We start from the raw sequence: 19835 nt of genomic DNA on the forward strand, positions 1-19835 counted from the left end.
TTTCTTAGTTCTAAAGTTCATGGTGTTTCATAAACATTCACCAGTTTATTCCTCTATCCAAAGGTTCTGAAGCTACATTCCTGGTGACCTCTCTGCAGGAACGAGGTCACCAAGGGGGTTGAAAGTCACGTCAATCATTAACCAGGATGCACATGAATGTTGGCAGCAGTGTTACTCGTAACAGTGCCAAATGGGAAACCACCCAAGGCCCATCCCAGTGGCATGGATGCAAGGATATATTCGCACAATGGAATTCAGAAAATGGAATTCAGACAACAGCAGATTCATTCCGTGAGAAAGAGCACACTGCTGCTCCAGACACAACCGGCTGAGTCTGCAAGATACCATCTGTGTGAAAGAAGCCAGACACAGAAGGGTGTCTCCTTTAGCACGTCATTTATACATAAAGTTCAAGAGCAGGCAAAACCAATCTACGATGACAGGTCAGGATGGCAGTCGACCTTAGGAATAACCAGGGCCGAGGGTGGCACTTCTGGGGGGATGGAGACGGTTGATGTCTGGATCCGGGTGGTGGCTACAGGTGTGAAAATTGTCAAGCTGAGCACTCGAGATTCGCACACTTTGTGGATATGTTAAACCTCAAGAACCATGTGGTTAAATCAAACCAACAGGAAACACCTGGAGACCTTGAACCCCCAAGGGCAACTTTTAACTTCCGAGCAAGGCTGGTCACCTCTGGGCCAGAGCATGCACACAAGTCATCTCCAAAAGGTTGTGTGCTGTTCCGGGGACGAGAGCAGAAAGCTCGTCATCAGCAGGCTGAGTGGGTCCCCTGAGCAACGCATCCTTGTCCCCAGGGAAGGGACGTTGGCCTCTGTGCCATAAACTCCGCTCTTAGGAGCAAATGGGGCTGTGGAAATCTGCCAGGAGGGTTGAAACCTACAACCCATTGCCATGTGCCCACTCCCTTAAAACCCCAAATGAAAAAAAACAAACTTAGTACGTTTTTTAAAGGCCGTAATTTAGAAATAAGGAAGACTGGTCTCTTTGCATTCTTTTTCAGGACTTTATTCCTAACTACCTCTCTACCCCCACAAATCCTTAATAAACGTGATGAATAGAAAAAAAGGCCAAGTGACAGGGACCCAGTACCCAACTGGTCCTCTCCAATAGGAAAAAAAGGTTCTGCTCATGTAGCAAGAGGGAAAAATGATTTTAGGAAACAAAAGGAACAGAAAATCTTTCAGAACGTGGGCTAGCTCAGAACAAAAGGTAAGAACACGTCGGTCAACGTGGCTTATAAATTACTACTGTCTGTTTTTTTCTACCATCTCTGGTGGCTTTAAACCCAAGAATAACGCTGTTGTAGGCACGTTACATGCACTGACTTTTCGGATCCTCCAACAAACCCATGGTGGAAGGACGACGATTTATTTTATAGATGAGGAAACTGAACCCCAGGGAGATTGACGCCACACAGGTAGCAAGAGGGGTAGCGACGATTCAAACCCAAGAACTCTGGTTATATCACCTGTGTTTAATTACAAACATAGAAACAAGAAGATACTGGAGAACTGTTTGAGCTACAACAGTTTGAATATTAGAAACCAATTGCTAACTGAATCACCAACTGGAAATACATTTTCTGAAAATATTTATAGAGATCCTATCAACTGGCCCCAAAGCTCATCCATAGACGGAAAGAGTAAGGAGCATCGGCTTGGAGATCCCTGCCCTGGTGTGACCCAACACCGTGATTTACAGGAAGAGTTAAATGTGTCGGCTTCTGCTGCTGTGAAGTGATCACCCCCCTCTTAGGAATGAGGACAGAAGCCTAACCTCTGTTACTTCGCTCTGATCAGCGGCACAGATTCCAGAGAAAGTCAGACTTGAGACAAGGAACCATCACAGGACAGGATCGCTCAGCAGCTCGTCTGAACACTTTCTGCTCACCCACTGCTGCCGTAGGGGACGCGAGAGCGCAGAAGATGAAGTCCAGAGAAGGCGCATGTCTTAGAAAGGGTGCGAGGAAGCGGCCTGGCAGCCCGCCCGTCTCCATCTTTCTCAGTGACTCTGGCCATGTGACCTCACCTCACCTCTCTCACAATCGCCGCCTGGAACTTCTGAACCGCCATCGACTCCTCACCCATGGCAGGCAAGACAGAAGTAGCACTCTGAACCTGACCGATTGTCAAAATAAAACAAAATAATATTCAACATTCTCCGGGGACTCTAACCGAACCCAGAGTCTAAACAACATGATGTCCAAAAGGAGCGGGTCGCAACCTGGTTGACAAAAGATCAAAGATGAAGTTCGGGCTTCCTTGGTGGCGCAGTGGTTGAGAGTCCGCCTGCCGATGCAGGGGACGCGGGTTCGTGCCCTGGTCCGGGAAGATCCCCCATGCCGCGGAGCGGCTGGGCCCGTGAGCCATGGCCGCTGAGCCTGCACGTCCGGAGCCTGTGCTCCACAACGGGAGAGGCCACAACAGTGAGAGGCCCGCGTAACGCAAAAAAAAAAAAAAAAAAAAAAGATGAAGTTAGGTCATACCGCCTCTTGGTGTATTCAAGTTCTAGCATTCTGATTATCCTTTCGAGAAAGTGAAGTAGAAGAAATAGAAGCTAATGTTTTTTGGCAAGAGGTGGGCCTTTTTTGTAGGGAACTCAAACTGTGAAATGCAAACGTTTGCCATCCCTAATACTGATGGGTGTCTGTTTGCACAGTTCCTGTTACAAGGGGCTGTACGGATGCCCGAGCTATATCTTAGCCCTTGCTCCAGCCCTTTGATGAGGAACAAGCGCCATCCTCATTTTGCAGATGGACACGAGGCTTAGCAGTCAAATGAGTTTCCCTGGACGGTGGAGAACCTGGTCATTCCTACTGCAAAGAAGCCAGGAGGTGGCACAAGGGGCCTTGCTCTGTACAAGAAGGGCAAAACGAGCTGGTCCTTTCTTTATGTGCTAACAGTTTCCTTTGGCTACACAGCTGGATTAAAGATCAGGGCTGATGTCGACTCAGTGCATTCCAAACACTTTTATGTACTTTACACGTTTTTAAACTACCCTTCCACTGACATGAGTACATAACCCCTATCTGTCTTCATTTGAGGTCTCCCAGAAGCCCACCCAGACACAAAAGGACTTGAGTGGTTCCCCTGGGAGGGGAGTCCAGGAAGCATTGGTACCAGATGGGGGGAGGCGGCCAACGCCGAGGGCTTTGTTAACCAGTTACCCCTGGGAGGAGATGCAGTGCAGGGGTGTCTCAGAGCTGGCCCCCCAGGGGAGGCGGCTGGGGGACTCACACACCTGCTCCCTTCAGTCCCTGCCTGAGGGTGGCTTCCCCAGGGTGGGGTGGGCTTTAATCCCCCAGCCTTTCCATCCGCCCTGGACTAGGGCTCTGGTGGCACCAGAAAGTGTCGGGAAAATGCTGCAGGTGCCGGCAGCTGGAAATCCAGCAGCGGAGTGAGTGTCAGTGGGGCGGGTACAACAGTGTCTGGTAACCCTACTGCAGGTGAAGAAGCCGAGGCACAGAGAGGTTAAGACACGCGACCAAGCACACACAGCTCAGCAGCAGCCGAACTGGGACTTAAAACCACAGCCCTGGGCTTCCCTGGTGGCGCAGTGGGTGGGAGTCCGCCTGCCGATGCAGGGGACACGGGTTCGTGCCCCGGTCCGGGAGGATCCCACATGCCACGGAGCGGCTGGGCCCGTGAGCCATGGCCGCTGAGCCTGCGCGTCCGGAGCCTGTGCTCCGCAATGGGAGAGGCCACAACAGTGAGAGGCCCGCGTACCGCAAAAAAAAATTAAAACCACAGTCCAGCCTGAGCACTTACTCTAAACCACCCCCTGTCCCCTCCACCCCCTACCTTTCATCTGGGAAATGTATTCACCCTTCTCAGCGAGCTGAGTTGTGACACCCAGGCGGCCACAGGAACACCTGTCTAACGCTCTGCACAAACTAATTATGAAAAGCAGACAGACCACCTTGTGTCCCAGTGGCCCTCGGGTCAGATGTGAACTCCAAACGAGCGGTTTTCTACTTTGAGGCCTGGAGGGAAGAAGATGAGCTTTTCAGGCCTCAGCTTCCTCATCGGTAAAATGGGACCACTCACAGCTTCCTGATAGGGCTGTCGGGAGGACTGGGGGAGACCTACATAATGAACACCTCGTACGCACCTGACACCTAGTAAGTGAGCAAAAGTCACTGGTTCCCTCTGTTCCTTTCCACGGTGAAGTGTATGTCTTTGATAAAGGACACCAGGGTTACTGATTCAGGCCTGTTTGGTTTGGTTTGGTTTTTTTCTGTATTAACTGTGGTTTACTTGGTTTGATGAATAGAAAGGTCGCCTGGCTTCCTGTACAGTCAGTCCCCTGGTATTTGCGGGTTCCACATCAGTGGATTCAACCAACCGTGGATGGAAATATTCTGGAAAAAATAATTCGGAAAGTTCCAAAAGACAAAGCTTGAATTTGCTGTACGTGGTCAACTATTTACATAGCATTTACACTGTTTTGGGTATTAAAAGCAATCTGGAGATGATTTAAAGTATAGGGAGCGTGTGCGTGGGTTCTGTGCAAATACTACACCATTTCATATAAGGGACCTGAGCATCCTCGAACTTTGGTATTCACGGGGGTCCTAGAACCAACCCCCCTCAGATACCAAAGGACAAGTGTACACCTTTCTCTCTCCTGTCTTCCGACTCTTCCGCAGCCCCTCCCATCCACAGGTACAAGGACAGAGGATCTGAAGTCTGGCCCTCGGGGTCTTCCTGCCCCGAAACTCCCAGTGTTTTGTCACTACCTCATTCCGACCCCATCTCATAGCTCGAGACCACAGATGAGCTGAGTGTCTTGGGCAGCTGTGTGTCTCAGAGCGATGGGAACAGACAGCCCCCAGCCCCATTGCAGATGAGCTAGCGTGTGGGATGAAGGGTGGGTTTAATTCATCACCAACACTTTTTGGTCAACTAGCTGCAGAGGGCCTGGGTCACGCTGCTGCCCCTGCCCTGTGTGTGCCCACTCCAGGCCCCTGGCACCCGGCCTGTCACACGGATCCTCAGGTGTTTTTGGCCAGTGTCTGATTTGACTGGCGGGTACCTGGGCTGGAGCGACTGTTGAAGAGTGTGACTCTTACCCTGCCTGGGACGATCTCTCTAAAATGCTCTCCAGCACCTTCAAGGCTCAGGCAGCTCTAGGGATGGACCCTGACTCGCCCTCCATCCCTTCTTCCTGCCACATCCCCACGAATGAGCAGCCCACGCCCTCGCTGAAGCCAACGGCCCTCTGTGCCTTTCCTCACACTGTTCCCTGTGCCCGGCAGGCTCCTCATGTCCCCCGATGACAGGGATCCCCAGGAAGCCTTGCCTGCCTGCCTGCTCCCCCTTGCTGCATCTTCGGAGCTCTTTGCTGCGTCTGCAATGCACGGCACAGAGCAAACTTGACCTCCCTCCTGGAGAAGCCCTCCGCACACCAGACCTGGGGGGAGCCGCCTGCAGTCCTGAGCCCAAGGCCCACATGTAGCGTGTGTTCCACAAGTGACCTCTGAATGGAACTGAAAATCCTTCCTTGGGGTGGCTACATGAAAACTATGTTTCTTCTCCTTAGCCCTGCAGAATCCAGAAACTGTGACTCTAGTGAGGAGCCCCTTGCTCGGGTGTGGGGCAGCCACCAGAGGCCCCTGCAGGGATGTCTTGTAACCGGGGTTTGCTTTAAGGATTGTCAGCAATGCATCCTTCGGCCCTTAAATAATAAATGATAAAGGATGCTTTATCACTTAAAGGAAGATCCCATCAGCCCAGCAGAGACGATCAAAATAAAAATGACAAGCACTGGGGTGGTGGTCGATCATTCACGTATATTTTTGTTCGTTTTGGTGGGCTTCTAGGAAGGGCATTCTGTAAACGTATAGGTTACATTCATGCAATGTTTTATGGACGAAATTCACCAGAGTTATTTCAGTGCCTTCTAGTAAAAGGTTGTTCAAAATGAAGGCAGTGGAGAAGAGACCCATCTGCCTTACAGAACAATTCTAAATAATTTATGCAGCCCCTCCGGCCTCAGGGAGGTGGGACTTAGTTCTACCCTCGTCCCTTGAGTGTGAGCAGTGCTAGGGGCCTCCTTCCGGAGAACAGACTATGGAAAGGGGGGTACTTTTTTTTTTTTTAATTTATTTATTTATTTTGGCTGCGTTGGGTCTTCGTTGCTGCTTGCAGGCTTTCTCTAGTTGCGGCGAGCGGGGGCTACTCTTGGTTGCGGTGCGCGAGCTCTAGGTACGCGGGCTACAGTAGCTGTGGTTCGTGGGCTTAGTTGCTCCGCGGCATGTGGGATCTTCCCCAGACCAGGGATCGAACCCGTGTCCCCTGTATTGGCAGGCGGATTCTTAACCACTGTGCCACCAGGGAAGTCCCGGGGTGGGGGGGGACGTTTTTATACGGCAGAGATCTGGCAAGCTTGGCCTTGGGCTGGTGATCCAGGCTGACACCATCACTGAGGAGTCACGTGGACGGGAGGACCCTCTGGTGTGGTGGCCGCCACAGGAGGGCAGGAAGGCCTCCACAGGAGTTGGCTTCGGCCCTACATGCATCCTGGCTTGAGGGCACTAGGCTCTGTTTCCTTATCTATAAACCTGAGGATACTAAACGGGGCCTCCCGAGGCAGTAAGGGGGGTTAAGGGATCCCCTGCACAAAAGTGTTCGTAAACTTGTGGAGGCTGTCACTTGGTTCTACTAAAAACACAGCATGCATTTAATACATACTCTCTACTCAACAGAGGCGGTGGGCTGTGGCTTCCGGTTTCTCAAAGAAGCCCCTGGGCCTGGATGATAAGTGAGAACCTCCCGCGTGGATGCCGTGTCCGTGGCGGGAGCAGGGCTGGCCCTGCAGGATGTAGTCCCTGTTGGGAGGCTGGGCCAACCAGGCAAGGCTGGGATGAGGCCAGGAGGATGAGGGCTCCTCTGTGGGGTCTGGCCTCACCAAGACAGCCAATCAGAGCCATCCTTTCTGTGGAGCAGAGTAATGGAAACAGTGTCAAAGATTCTGATGCTTCCCTTTCAGTCCGCCTGGCCCTTCAAGTGTGCCTGGGCTCCCGCTCTCAGTTCCCATGTGGAGTCCTCTCTTGCCTGGGGGCGTTCCCTGCCAGGGAGGTGCTTCTCTCTCTCAAGATGGCAGATTCCAGGGATAGAGTCAGGAAACACGCCAGCACAGACACCTCCGTGTGCCTCACACTCTGTGACGTCGCCCCCCTTCTCCACCTCAAGAGCAGAGCTCTCTGACGGTTCCCCTGCTCAGAGCATCACAGAGACAGCGACTCCTGGGCAGAGATTCTTAACTCCAGGGCTGTGAACCTTCTCTTACTTGATATGACATAATGAACCCAATGTTGACGCCCTGAAGTAAAAATTATACAACAAATGATGCCCCATGGAGAATAAGAGGGGCTTCTTGCTGCAGTCTTCTATTTAAACTAATTTTCAAAAATACTATAGGCATTCTTTTTCTATGCTGCAAGAGGTCAGTCTTTCTCCTTCTCTCTACCCTTTGTTAACGTACAAAGAGACTGACTCCTTGCAGGTGATATGGACACAAGGACTAGATCAGAAGTCAGAGTCAAGGTTTTAATCTCAACTTGGCACCAATATGCCTCTCTGGCCACAACTTTCATTTAAAAAAAAAAAAAGATCTGAAGCAAAGTAGCTTTAATTGTTTAACGTCCAAGGAATGATTTCAGATCTCCTTTCTTATTCATGCTATTCTCTGGTGATTAGCCACATTTCAGTATCATTTCTCTATTAAAAACACACACACATACACACACACACACACACACACACACACATAAGTAAATTGATGTTCTCTTTGAAATATGTTGGAATCGTGTTTAAGGATACTTTTTCTTCAAATAATTGAAATGCTCTTCAGAGAAAATACACATTTTGACAGCTATTAAAGAAAGTAAAACAATATATTGTCTTGTTTTTCATTATTGACTTTTAGGAATACAGTTGGCTTATTTGTATCTTTGTTGATCGTCTATGGGCAATTTGAATGAAATAGAAAATTTGGGATTACTAACATTTTTGGAGTTGGAAAAATTTTGTTTTTCTTGAAACAAGACTTGAAAACAGAGGGATTTCCCAAGATTAACATCAAATCAGAAGTTAAGACTTCTTTTGCTTGAATAAAATCAAAACACTAACCACAAAAATGCAACAAGTTCTGCAAAGTGTAGATTTCACGACCAGCAAGTTTGGACTAAGTTCTCCCATTGGTTGAAAGAGACTGAAGCAAGAGTGGTGTGATGTGAAAACCCACCAATGAGCAGCACGTGTTGGGATAATAAGTGATGTCGCACCTGTCAGTACCTTACAGGGCTGGACACACTGGTGGTGAGTACACCTCACTCTGTCCATGAAGTCACCGATCCTGGGCTTTTGAGGAAGATGCCAAGCAGTGTACACACTTTGTTAAAGCAGTTGTTTGTCTCTCCATGTACCACTTTTGCAGAGTCGGGGGTGGAGAGGTCCCCACAAGGGAAACACGGTATGTGGCCCTGGAATCAAGAAAGAGCTGGCTCTCATGGGAACTCATCTCATCCTCCAATCAGAAGAGCAAAGCTGATGTCAATCAACCAAGACGTTCTTATTGAAGAACCTCTAAATGTCAGGGCTTTGTGTGGCAGTGCTTTAAAGAGTGGTCTAAACAGAATTCAAATTCTCCACGATAGGGCACAACCAGTTTTTCATCTTTGAGATTGTTTATCATTTTATTCTCACCTAGAAAGTGCTGACCTACAGGGCTGTGACAGGAGCACATGGACAAAGTGGCAGTGGGGGAGAGCAATTCAGTTTTTTCATTGGCTTTTCTCTATGCAACTGAAGAACCACTCTCTGAAGAAGATTAGCACTGTATCCAAACACTAAACGCATATATACATGCACTCACGTGGTTATTTTTCGCAGATGAATGATGGCTCTAATTCTACGTGGGTTAAACCAATGAAATACCTCCTCCAACTTCCTTGTTTTCAGGATGGAATTCTGTAAATCTAGGCTTTAAATTCCCGCCTCCTAGTTCAGAGCTCTCTCCCTCAGAAGCTGTGAGAAAGGAGGACAGGACTAGATTTTTTCTGAAGCAGAGAAACCCAAGTGGCATTCTTGAAAAGACTTCTGAGCATCAGTAGGCACCTGTTCTGAACAAATTTGAGGCTTAGAATTCTGGGGGTGGCATTCAAGTGAATCCATTCAAAGTGAATTACAACCTCCCAGGAAGTGAGATTGGTGGGAATGAGCAGACAAGCGAGAAGAGATGGGGGTTGAATCCAAGCTCCCCTACCTACCAGCAGCATAACCCTCTGCAAGTCACTGTATACATCTTGGCCTCCATTCCTGAATTTTCAAAACGTGAACAAAATCTACACAAATGTACCAACCTTGAGTTGGTTACCAGGCTTAAAGGAATCACTGTATTAACAAGTTTTTAGTAAACTAGTGAGCCCTTCATTTAGGAATATGTAAAGCAGACAATTAGACTAAGTCCATTTTCTTGCCAGGGTCCTAATCTAAATGTGCACATTTAAGGGGACTCGTTTTCTAATAATTAGGGTCACATCCTTCCCTCCAGCTGGGCGCATGATGAGTTCCTCGGGTCACCTTCTGCTCTGACTCACCTTCCTCTTAATTTCAAAAGCCCAGCACATTCACTGCACTTTTCAAAACAGAATAATGGTTTCACTGGGGAAGCAACAGATATGGTGAAGCGTCTGCTTTAATGCAAAAGCTTAAAAAACCAAAATGAACCAATAAAAAAGTGAGGCAGTGCTCGGGCTGGGCACACCTACACCTCCATAGGCAGCTTCAGTCTGAGCTGCCTCCACTGAGGGTAAGCCTGTATTCTAATTCCCCTTTAAATTAAAATTTAAATTAATTTTTATTGAGATACAATTGACCTATACCGTATTCATTTTAGGTGTATAACATAATTAAACAATTTTTCCAATCCCCTTAATTTCTTTTCTTTTTCCCTTGTAGAACATTTGATGTCCTTGTTATTTTTTTTATCTTTATTAAAAGAAAAAATTTTTAACTTTTTATTTTATATTGTAGTATAGTTGATTAGCAATGCTGTGATAGTTTCAGGTGTACAGCAAAGTGATTCAGTTATACATATACATGTATCTACTCTTCTTCAAATTCTTCTCCCATTTAGGTTGATACATAATATTGGGCAGAGTTCCCTGTGCTATAATAGTAGGTCCTTGTTGGTTATCCATTGTAAATACAGCAGCGTGTACCTGTCAATCCCACCCTATCCCCCTTAATTTCTGATGAGAAAATATGAACACAGGCCACAGCAGGGGAGAGGGGTGAGGTTCAAAAACCATGGCCTTTGAATCCGACAGAAGGAAGTTCAGAAGCTGCACGGTCTAATTCCTGGCCGGCGTGGCCCTGGGACACCCCGCTCCACCTGGCAGAGCCCTGCCTTGCTACATGGCACACGGATGCCTGCTTCACTGGGCTGAGGCCAGGACCCACTGCCATCGCTTGGACAGGCGGCCTGGCTCAAATTAAGGGCGCCCTAGACGTCAGCTTCCCTTCTCCTTACGACCTTAGATTTTAAATTGAAAGCTGCATCCTTCCGGAGCAGCAAAGTGTTTGCAGCAAAGACTGCTGGCCAAATTCAAATTTGTTTTTGGAGAAAAGGAGATTTGGTGCTCCAAGAGCAAGTACCCTCTCTGAACTTCACCCACAAAGAAGCTGGCAGGAGAGCTTCCTGGGACGGGCGCTTCTGTTGGTGCTCACAGCATCGGCGGGGAAGGAAGGGAAGGCCTGGTTCCCCAGGGAGGAGCCTCCTCTCCGTGGGCTGGTTGGCGCTGCCGGCCACATAACCCAGGGCTGACATCAGCGCCCGCAGAGGAAGCCGCTCCTGCCGGTTCGGGGTCTGAGCGGGTCTCCTCTGAGAGGCAGGCTCTGGGGGGCGGGGACAGAGGGGGCCTGGGTGGCTATTCTGTTGTCCCGAAGGCGTTTCCATCTCTAAGGCACATCCTGGGGCACATTCCTTCCAGCGTTCTCTCCAGCAGCCCAGCTCTAACCACGCCCCATCAACCCAGGCACAAGCCATAGGAAAACAAACAAGGCTTTGATTCCTTTGTGAGAAAATCAAAAAGCTGCTGAAACCCAAAGGAGAGAGAGGGAGAGAGAGGGAGAAGGAAGGAGAGAGAGACAGAGAGACAACACTTGCTCCCACACACTGTTTACTCCTTTCGTCAAACGGACCCAATCAGAAAGAGAAATTGGGGTTTTGCTTTATGAAGTGCCTGCAAATGTTTGGGAGCCCTTCTCTTCTGGCTGCTGTGCCCAGTCAATGAGGTCTCTGAAACTAGCCTTTCAGAGTCAATCTTCTGAAGTTAAAAAAAAAAAAAAATCCCTTAACACTCTCGCCCTGGAAAAAAAAGATGGCTTGCCAAATTCAATTTTCCCTTGGCCAAAGTAACCACTAGCAATTCAGCCCTCCAACAAGGTTATAAAGAAAGTATTTCCCCTTGACTTCGGAGAAAACACCTTTCATGTGACCTCCAAATATGTGACTTAGTTTAAAGCTACACAAACCAACTTGTCCATTTGATTTTTTTTTTTTTTTTTTGCTTACTCCCTCACAGTGCTATTTACTGAATTCTGTGATGAGAAGCCGGCAAGGAGGTTACCCTCTGGGGAGAAGGGGGACAAGGCGGGGCTCCCAGGGGGCTCTGGATGCTGTCATGTTCTGCTGAGCTGGGGCTTGTTCCCTGTGGAAACTCACCCAGCTGCACACCGTGGGCTCTGCCCTCTTCTGAGGGTAAAAAGGGCACTTCCCAACCAAAGCAGCGCAAACCCCTCGCCTCTCAGAAGACAGCAAAAAACGCCTTTTCCTTGCACACAACCTGCAGAGACGCACCTTCAGGAGACCCTCAACAGTCGTGTCACACACACAGCACAAAATCAGGTGGGCAAACGGACCCTCAGAAGGCAAGCTCCATCCCTGAACAGACCCATCTGCTGCTCCATCGGTCACCCCCCACCCCAAACATGTCCAAGCCTGGCGCATAGCAGCCAAGTCAGGTATAACGTGAAGTCTCCTTCAAGAAGCTGTGTTTCCAGTTCAAATCAGCCCAGGGGCTGCAGTGTGTTGCTGTTTTGAACTCCAGAGAAAACTCCATCCAATAGAACTAACACAGGATGCGCTGTCCTGCCAGGCTACATATATATATATATATATTTGTTGTAGTTTTATTGAAGTATAGTTGATTTACAATGTCATGTTAGTTTCAGGTGTCTAGCAAAGTGATTCAGATATACAGATATATATATATATTTTCTTTTTTATCCTCCTTTCCCATATAGGTTATTATGAAATATTAAGTATAGTTTCCTGTGCTATACAGTAAGTTCTTGTTGGTTATCTATTTTATATAGAGCAATGTGCATCTGTTAATCCCAACCTCCTAATCTATCCCTACCCCCCTTTCCCTTTGGTAACCGAAAGTTTGTTTTCTATGTCTGTGAGTCTCTTTCTGTTTTGTAAATAAGTTCATCTGGGTCCTTTTTTTTTTTTTGATTCCACATATAAGCGATTTTATATATATATATATTTTATATATATATATATAATATATATATATTTATTTATTTTTTAAGGCAAGGTGGGTACTCACCTATTTGGTCTTCGGGGATTAGCGACTCGATGGGGGGGTCCAGCTCCGAGCTCTGGGACAAGTAGTTCTTCACCTGGGTCATGAACTGCCGGACGGTCTGCAACAGGTCCGTGCTGGACACGTGGCACTCCTTGTTCTCCTGCAGGAAGCTCACGTAGTCCTGCACCAGGCAGCCGAAGTAGGTGCGCTTGTCGCGGGCCAGCTCGGCGATCCTGCGCACCATGCGCTTCTCGGGGGTCAGGAAGGAGCTGAACACCCCGCTCATCTTGCGAAGCTGGGACTTGACGAGCTTGGGCAGCACGAAGGAGCTGTTCCTCTTCTTCTTGGACTTGATGGGGGGGGCCATAGTCTCCTGGTCGCTCTCCACGTCGTAGTCCTCCAGGCTGCTGTTGGTGTCCGCCTCGTAGCCAAACAGGGGCATGCTGCGGTCCAGGTCCAGCGAGTCAGAGGAGGAAGTGGAAATGCTCATGTCACTCAGCCTCTGTCTGCCTCCGCGCCACGGGGGCCGGGATGGGGATGCAGGGGCGGCGGCCGGCCGGGCCCTTGTGCAATCCCGCGGGGCCTCCTCCTCCACCGCCGCCGGGGCTCCACCTGCGCCGCCGGCCGGGCCCGCCGCGGGCTCCGGGAGAGGCCGGCCGCCGATCAAGGTCTTGGCGCCGCCCTCCGCCTCGAGAAAAGACGCCTGCTTCTTGAGCCGGGGCGGAGGGACGGGGGTTGGTTTCGCTCCAAGCCGAGCTCCGTCGCCGTGTTGGTGATGGGCCACGGTTTCCGGCATGCTCGCGGCGGCCGCGGGCCCGGACAGCTGGGGGCTGCCGTGCACACTATTAATAGCGGGGGGCGGGGGCCGGGGTGGGGGAGACCGAGGCCTCTCCGTGCCATTCGCGTCGGGGGGAGTCCGGGTGCAGGGCCGCTTCGGGCCTCCGCCGAGCTCCTGGCTGTGCACTTTGAAGAACAGAGGATTAATAAAGCACAGGGCTCCGTTGGTCTGGCTGCACTCCAGCTCCGAGGGCGTCCTGGTTTTTATAGAATGCACTCCATTTATAAGGCAGAGCTGACGCGAGGCAGGACCCACACCGTCGGAGAAGAGAGGCCTATGGGGAGGTGGAGGGTTTGGGGGTTTGTTGTCAGCTGGAGAGCTCCAAAAATCTGAAAGTCATTATCAGTGAACACAAGAATGTAAATACAGTGCACTCGGCCAGTCCTTCACAAAAAAATCACACTTGCCTGGCAATGCACAGCTTTGGAAGGGGAGGTGCTGCTACACTGGAGTGTGGTGTTTTTCTTTCTTTCTTTCTCTGTCTCTCTCTCTCTTTTTTTTTGTTTTTGTTTTTGTTTTAACTGCATTCCTTTACTGGAAAGGGTGGAAATGCTGCCAGGCCCAGCTGCCGGCTCGTGGGAAGGCTCCGGAGGCTTTTCACCTTCAAAGCCCTTGCGGGATGGCTTGGCTGTGGCACTGAGCCGGCCAGGCCTTTCCCCAGGTGAGAAAAAAGGAACTGGGGTGGTTACAGTACGAGCTCGGAAAAGGCCATGGGACTCCCTACTTGCTCCACAAAGACCAAGTCCTCCCACTAAGCAGCAGCATCCTTTCTGATTCCTTCTCCCGGGGTGCCCTCCGCAGGGGGCCCGCAGTTCCCCTTTAATAGGCAGGACCAGCAGCTGGGCCTGGCGGACGTTACACAATCCGCCTGGGGTTTGACACATTCAGCATTAAAACCCAAAAGGAGGAAAAATACACTCGTGGGTCCCATCAGCAAAAAACAGGACAGCCAGCTCATGCAAAGGTTAAGTGCAAGTTCGCCCGTCCATCTTTGTGGTTTGCTGCCCATCCTTCCCAAATCCTACAACCTCCTGGCCTTGACTATTGGTGCTCAGCACTCTGGAGTGGCGCACATCGCTGACTGCAGCCGTACTGCCTGGGCGCCCTTTGACAGATGGGTCTGTTTTCCACGCAGATCGAGGGAGGCAGTGGTGGTGCTGAACACCTGTTGTAATTTCCATCTGGAATAGGTTCTTGTCTCTACAGTTCTGCCTTGTTGTGTTTGCTGAAACTGTGTTTCTTTCCCGAGGGCCCAGAATGGCTGGTCACAGGGGCCTGGGGAGAGGCTGAGGCTGGGAGCCCTGGCCCTGTCCTGTCTGTGCTGTGAACATGCCTGACCTTGACTTGTGTCGCCCGCTTTCTCTCATCCTTCCTTCCCTCTAGGTCTGTGCTGTCCAATAGGGGAGCCAGCAGCCACCTGTGGCCAGTGAGCGCTTGAAATCCAGCTCGTAAACGGAGGGGCTCCATTTTCCATTTATTTCAGGTGAATCAATTTAAATGTAAAAACTGACACAATTCAGTTACTGGGAAACTCTAAAGTATGTGAAACTTTATATGAAACTACTTTTTCAATTGTAGATGTAACGAAATCTAAATACAGATCCATGTATTTCTGACAAAAATTTAGTGCCTGAATAGAGATGTGCTATAAGGATAAAATACATACTGGATTTCAAACACTTAGCATGAAAAAAAGAAGGTAAAATATTTGATCAATACTTTAAAAAATAGGGATGATATATTGAAATAACATTGCAGATATCACATTAAGTAAATTGTAAAAATTAATTGCACCTTTAATTTTCTTTCATGTGGCTACTAGAAAATTTAAAGGTACACACTGGCTTGCCTTACATCTATTTCTACTGGCCAGTGTAGAGCAGCTCTCGCCTCCTTTGCATCCTCCTTAGACTCCCCCTGCCACCGTTGTAAGACTTTACAAACTTAGAACACTTAGTTCCCATGTTATGTATTCCTCCCATACAGACTAAACCTGGGGAGTGGGGGAGAGGGAGGGACCCTATGCATCTTTGAACCCTTGTTGTGGGACATAGGGTCTGCCACATAGCAGACCCTCCAGAAAGACTTGTTGGACAAACAAATAAATTAGGTACAGAAATTTTTAAAGTGCTGTCTCTTCACGAAATGGATAAGGTGCATGTTGACCATTACACATTGAATATCTATTAATGAGACCTTATTTGCCTCCGGTGAGTGGCCACCAGAGCAAGCTCTTTCTGCTTCGATCTTTGCAGGGCACAAGTGCTGTCCCTGATACTTCGGTCCTGGAGCCCTGGCACGAAGCACACACAGCAGGCTGACCACCGAACCAGGAGTCCTGGGGATGGAGGTCACCAGAGGAAACGGAGACCTGGTGCATGTCCTCAAGAGGCCTATAATCTAGTTGATGATCTGATCTTAAATTCAGGAAATGTTTTAAACTCTCTCCAAAGGTGTGTAAAGCTCGGTGGCAGAGATGGTGTGACTTTTCAGCAGGAACATTTATGCGGCCCTGATATTTTTACCTGGATTCTATTTCCCACTCCTGAAACCCAGCTGCCCATCAGACAGGCCTCAGATGCATGTGGCAATTCTTTTGAAACCAAGTTTCAGAGGGGAATGTGAATCTACCTCCAGGCTTCTCTATGCATTTTGTAGGCTCTCTTGGCAATGGTACCCGCTTCAGAACAAGTTCTTTAGATTTAGGGGCAAACTGGCCAAAGGAGGGACACATATATTTCTTATTTGCTGGGTCAAGTATCACAGTTTCTTAGGTCCTTGGAATCCTGGTAGTTGCACTTCAGAATCCCAAACTCAAATACTATATACTGGTATATAAACTCAAATACTATGGCCTGGTTGTTCATCTATCTGAAGACTGAAGCCCCAAAATCTTAAGAGAATTCCCCCTTCCCATCGAGGAGGAAAACATTTTTTGTGAAAGTTAAACCCACACGGGTTCCCCAGGGCAACAGAACCAAGAAGTGACACTGGGGGAGTGGTGTGTCCTGAGCCCCTGCCATCAACCGTCCACCACGGGGCTGGGTTGAGGGGCATTGGCAAAGGGCAGGAGGGGAAGCGAGCGCCCAGCTGGCCGGAGTGAGGATACACGGCGGCGTAAGGGACGTGGCCCAGAACACCGGGGCCAGAACTGAGCAAGAAAGGAACTGAGACAGATATTACTCTGGAAGCCTGCACTGTCAAATTCCTCAAAGCACAGAAATGCCATCAATACCGTGTGTTCCTCTAGAATAAAACTCATGCACACGAGGTGCCTGCACTGGCTTTCCCCGTCCATCAGGCACGGCCTTTCCCCAGCAAGATGCCACAGAAGGGCGGGACCCATGACAGAGGTTCACCTTACCTTAAGACTTGGACATTTGGGGGAGCTCAAACTCATCGACAGGAGATGCTGGGGAGAATTCGTGGGCTACTCAGGCAAACTCGGCACCTGCCTCTGAGAGCTGGTTGGACGTTTGACTTAGAAAAAGACTCTCAGAAGGTGTGACTCAGGGCCTCATGGAGTTCTACCATGGAGATGAGGGTTGCTTTTTGATGCAACGATGTATCGTCTGCCATTGGCTCTGCTCCATGCTTTCACATCAAGAGAAACCGGGCAGGGGCACCCACTTACTTAGTCCCAGCTGGGCTAGTTCTTCAAGCTGAGCCTCAGTCTTGGCTGTTGAAATGGCATAAGGCAACTTCAAGGTAAACGGCAGGACGTCCCTGATTTTTGAAAAGAGAGAATACATGTAATTACATGTCTCTTGCTTTCATTTCCATCCTAGAGATGTTTTAGCTTAAACTATTTATTTTTGTTTTATTTTTTAATTGAAGTATAGTTGACTTGCAGTGTTTCAGGTATACAGCGAAGTGATTCAGTTTTATACATATAGATTCTTTTCCATTATAGGTTATTACAAGGTACTGAATAGAGTTCCCTGTGCTACACAGTAGGTCCCTGTTGTTTGTCTATAGTTTAACTATTTCAGATGGCCCAGACATCACAGCATACCCAACCAGACTCGGCTTTACTGATAGGACTGTGGGATCACTACTCCTGCCTGTGTTAACACACGCAGGACAGGCTGAGAGACAAGCCCGCATGGTTTCAGTATTTGCAGCGAGGACCAAATTGCCTTCCTGGGCAGCTAAGCCGTATCTAGAGTTAATATCAGAATCGCTAACTATGTTGGTGGATCCATCACACAAATAACACATTAGGTATTGATTTGCTAGATGCTCTGAATGTTGGGCCCCGACTCCCTGGGCAGGAATGTGTGATCCTAAACCAAAATGTATCACCCCCCTGCCTTAGGCACGGCAGATTCTCAATGAATGTCTGTTGGTGTTCTTTGTGACGTGTTCCAGCTACAGCCCATGTATTGTCCTTTGTGTGCTGGGGACAAAACTCCCTCTCGAGTCTTAAGGCAGTGCTTCTCTAACTGTAATGTGCACCTGAATCTCTGGGGGGTCTTGAGGCTGCACTCTGACTCAGCAGGTCTGGGGGAGGCCGGAGGTTGGGCGTTTCTGTCAAGCTCCCTGACCCTGGGCCATGCTTTGAGCAGAAAGGCAAATCTAAAGGACCTCATGTGACAACACTTCCCCCAAGCAGCATCACGCCACGTGTAGACCAGGAAGCAAATGCACTGCAGCATCACAGGCCGGCAGACCCAAGAGGAAGGAGCTGGGCTGGCACCAGGCTCCTGCTGCGGCCAGGGCATAGCGTCGCCACCATGACCTCCTGCTTTCTCCGAAAGGGCGGAGGCAGACTTCAAAAGCACTTGTTCATCTTCATGCACAAGGGTTAGGATCAGGCTCTAAGCACTGATGAAATCCTCACGGGGCTCAGCACAGGGCCTTGCCTGACACAGATAGGGAGAGAATGTGTTTTGAATAAATGGATGAATGAACATGCAATGACAAGGGTGACTTATCAGAAAAGGACTTATTTTTTTCAGTGGTGGCACTGGTGTTACAAAGAAAGAACTCATTCATCCATCCAGCAAAGTCTATGGTCATCTATGATGTGCCAGGTGCTGGGAACAAAACAGACAAAGTCCCCACCTGCGCAGAGCTTCACTCCAGCGGACGCCAGCAGACAGAAAACAGTAAAGCAATTCATAGAATACGTGGGAAGGGGATGTGCCCCATGGATAAAAGTAAAGCACAAAAGGGGAAAAATAAAGAGGGTTCAAGTGTGAGAGTTGGCCAGGGAAGGCCCCCTGAGCAGGTAGCATTTGACTGAAGATCTAAAGGTGGCCAGGAAGTAAACTATGAGGGAAAGAACATTCCAGGCAGAAGGAGCAGCAGGTGCAAAGGCCCTGGGGTGGGAGAGGGTCTGGCATGTATGAAGAACAGCAAGGAGACCCCACCCCCGCCCCCCCGTGGCTGGGGTGGAGAAAGTGAGGACAAAGCTCGGAGCTCCTGCCTGTGTTCTGTCAACACAAGATGACCTGAACATTTCCACTGAAGAAAATAACTATACCAAACAACTAGTCGTTTACGCTAAGATTGGGCAACACTGTAGGCTGAATCAGATTAAATCTGGATGACTGGAGACTTTTGGAACCCTTGAGGCTGTTGACAATGAATAACAAATTAGTAAGGTCGATGGAAAGAGCAAAACACGAGGGCTCACATAAATGCTAGGAGTTGGCAGTCGGGAGGCTCCTCTTTCCTGGGGTATTAAGCCCGGGGCACCTCCTGCTTCCAGGAGAGCCTTTCATCCGTCCCCACTGTGAGCACCTCGTCCACTTGCATCTGTTCTGGATGAAGCAGGTGGAGCGTCAGGGGATGCAGCGTTTGTATAAGAGCTGCTGCCGGACCCAGGAGAGGCCATGGCCCCGATTATGATGTTAAATGAAGACTATTGAGACCAGAATTTTGTAACGTCAAAGCATCATGCGAATCTGTATTTCCATGGCTGTACCCACTTAATGAAAACCTACTTTCTTTAGGCAATTGGGAGGAAAGCCACACATAACAAAACCAACCTACGTTTATTTTAAGGTTTTACTTTGCCCAGTGCAGTACCTAGAGCCTAAATATTGCATAATTGGTTTGGGTTTTCCTTAATGACAGAGATGACAGGAAACTACACCCGTCATTCACTAATGGGTGGTTTTAGGCTTTGATCTCCTAGAAAATTAGATGTTGTGCGTGAGTACCCTCCCACCGTGCCAGCCAAGGGCATGACACAGCCTCTCCTCTCCCTCTCTCTCTCTCTCTCTCTCTCTCTCTCTCTCTCTCTCTCTCACTCACTCACTCACTCACACACACACACACACAAGAGGGGGCGCCTCCATCTCACCTAACCCTGGTTCTAAAACTTGCATAACAGACAAAATAAAGCCATCTTCTGTATAAACG

General features: G+C 49.1%; 1 protein-coding gene and 1 long non-coding RNA gene across 4 annotated transcripts in view; one reads left to right on the plus strand and one right to left on the minus strand.

The window, feature by feature from the left end:
• Positions 1-19835, minus strand: part of RIN2 (Ras and Rab interactor 2) — a 221964-nt gene that overhangs the window by 12983 nt on the left and 189146 nt on the right. For all 3 annotated transcript variants that reach the window (XM_029219461.1, XM_029219462.1, XM_029219463.1), the window contains 2 exons: positions 17098-17189; positions 12647-13792 (listed from right to left, as the gene is read on the minus strand). In XM_029219461.1, coding sequence (XP_029075294.1) covers positions 12647-13792; positions 17098-17189 — 1238 coding nt within the window. The remainder of the gene's footprint in view (positions 1-12646; positions 13793-17097; positions 17190-19835) is intronic.
• Positions 13791-16303, plus strand: LOC114893749. Its single transcript, XR_003793004.1, has 3 exons — positions 13791-14124; positions 14847-14946; positions 15719-16303. It is a non-coding gene; the product is annotated as an uncharacterized LOC114893749 (long non-coding RNA).

Source organism: Monodon monoceros, unplaced genomic scaffold (genome assembly GCF_005190385.1).
Source record: "Monodon monoceros isolate NGI ecotype Baffin Bay Population unplaced genomic scaffold, NGI_Narwhal_1 Super_Scaffold_13, whole genome shotgun sequence".
Lineage (NCBI taxonomy): Eukaryota > Metazoa > Chordata > Mammalia > Artiodactyla > Monodontidae > Monodon > Monodon monoceros.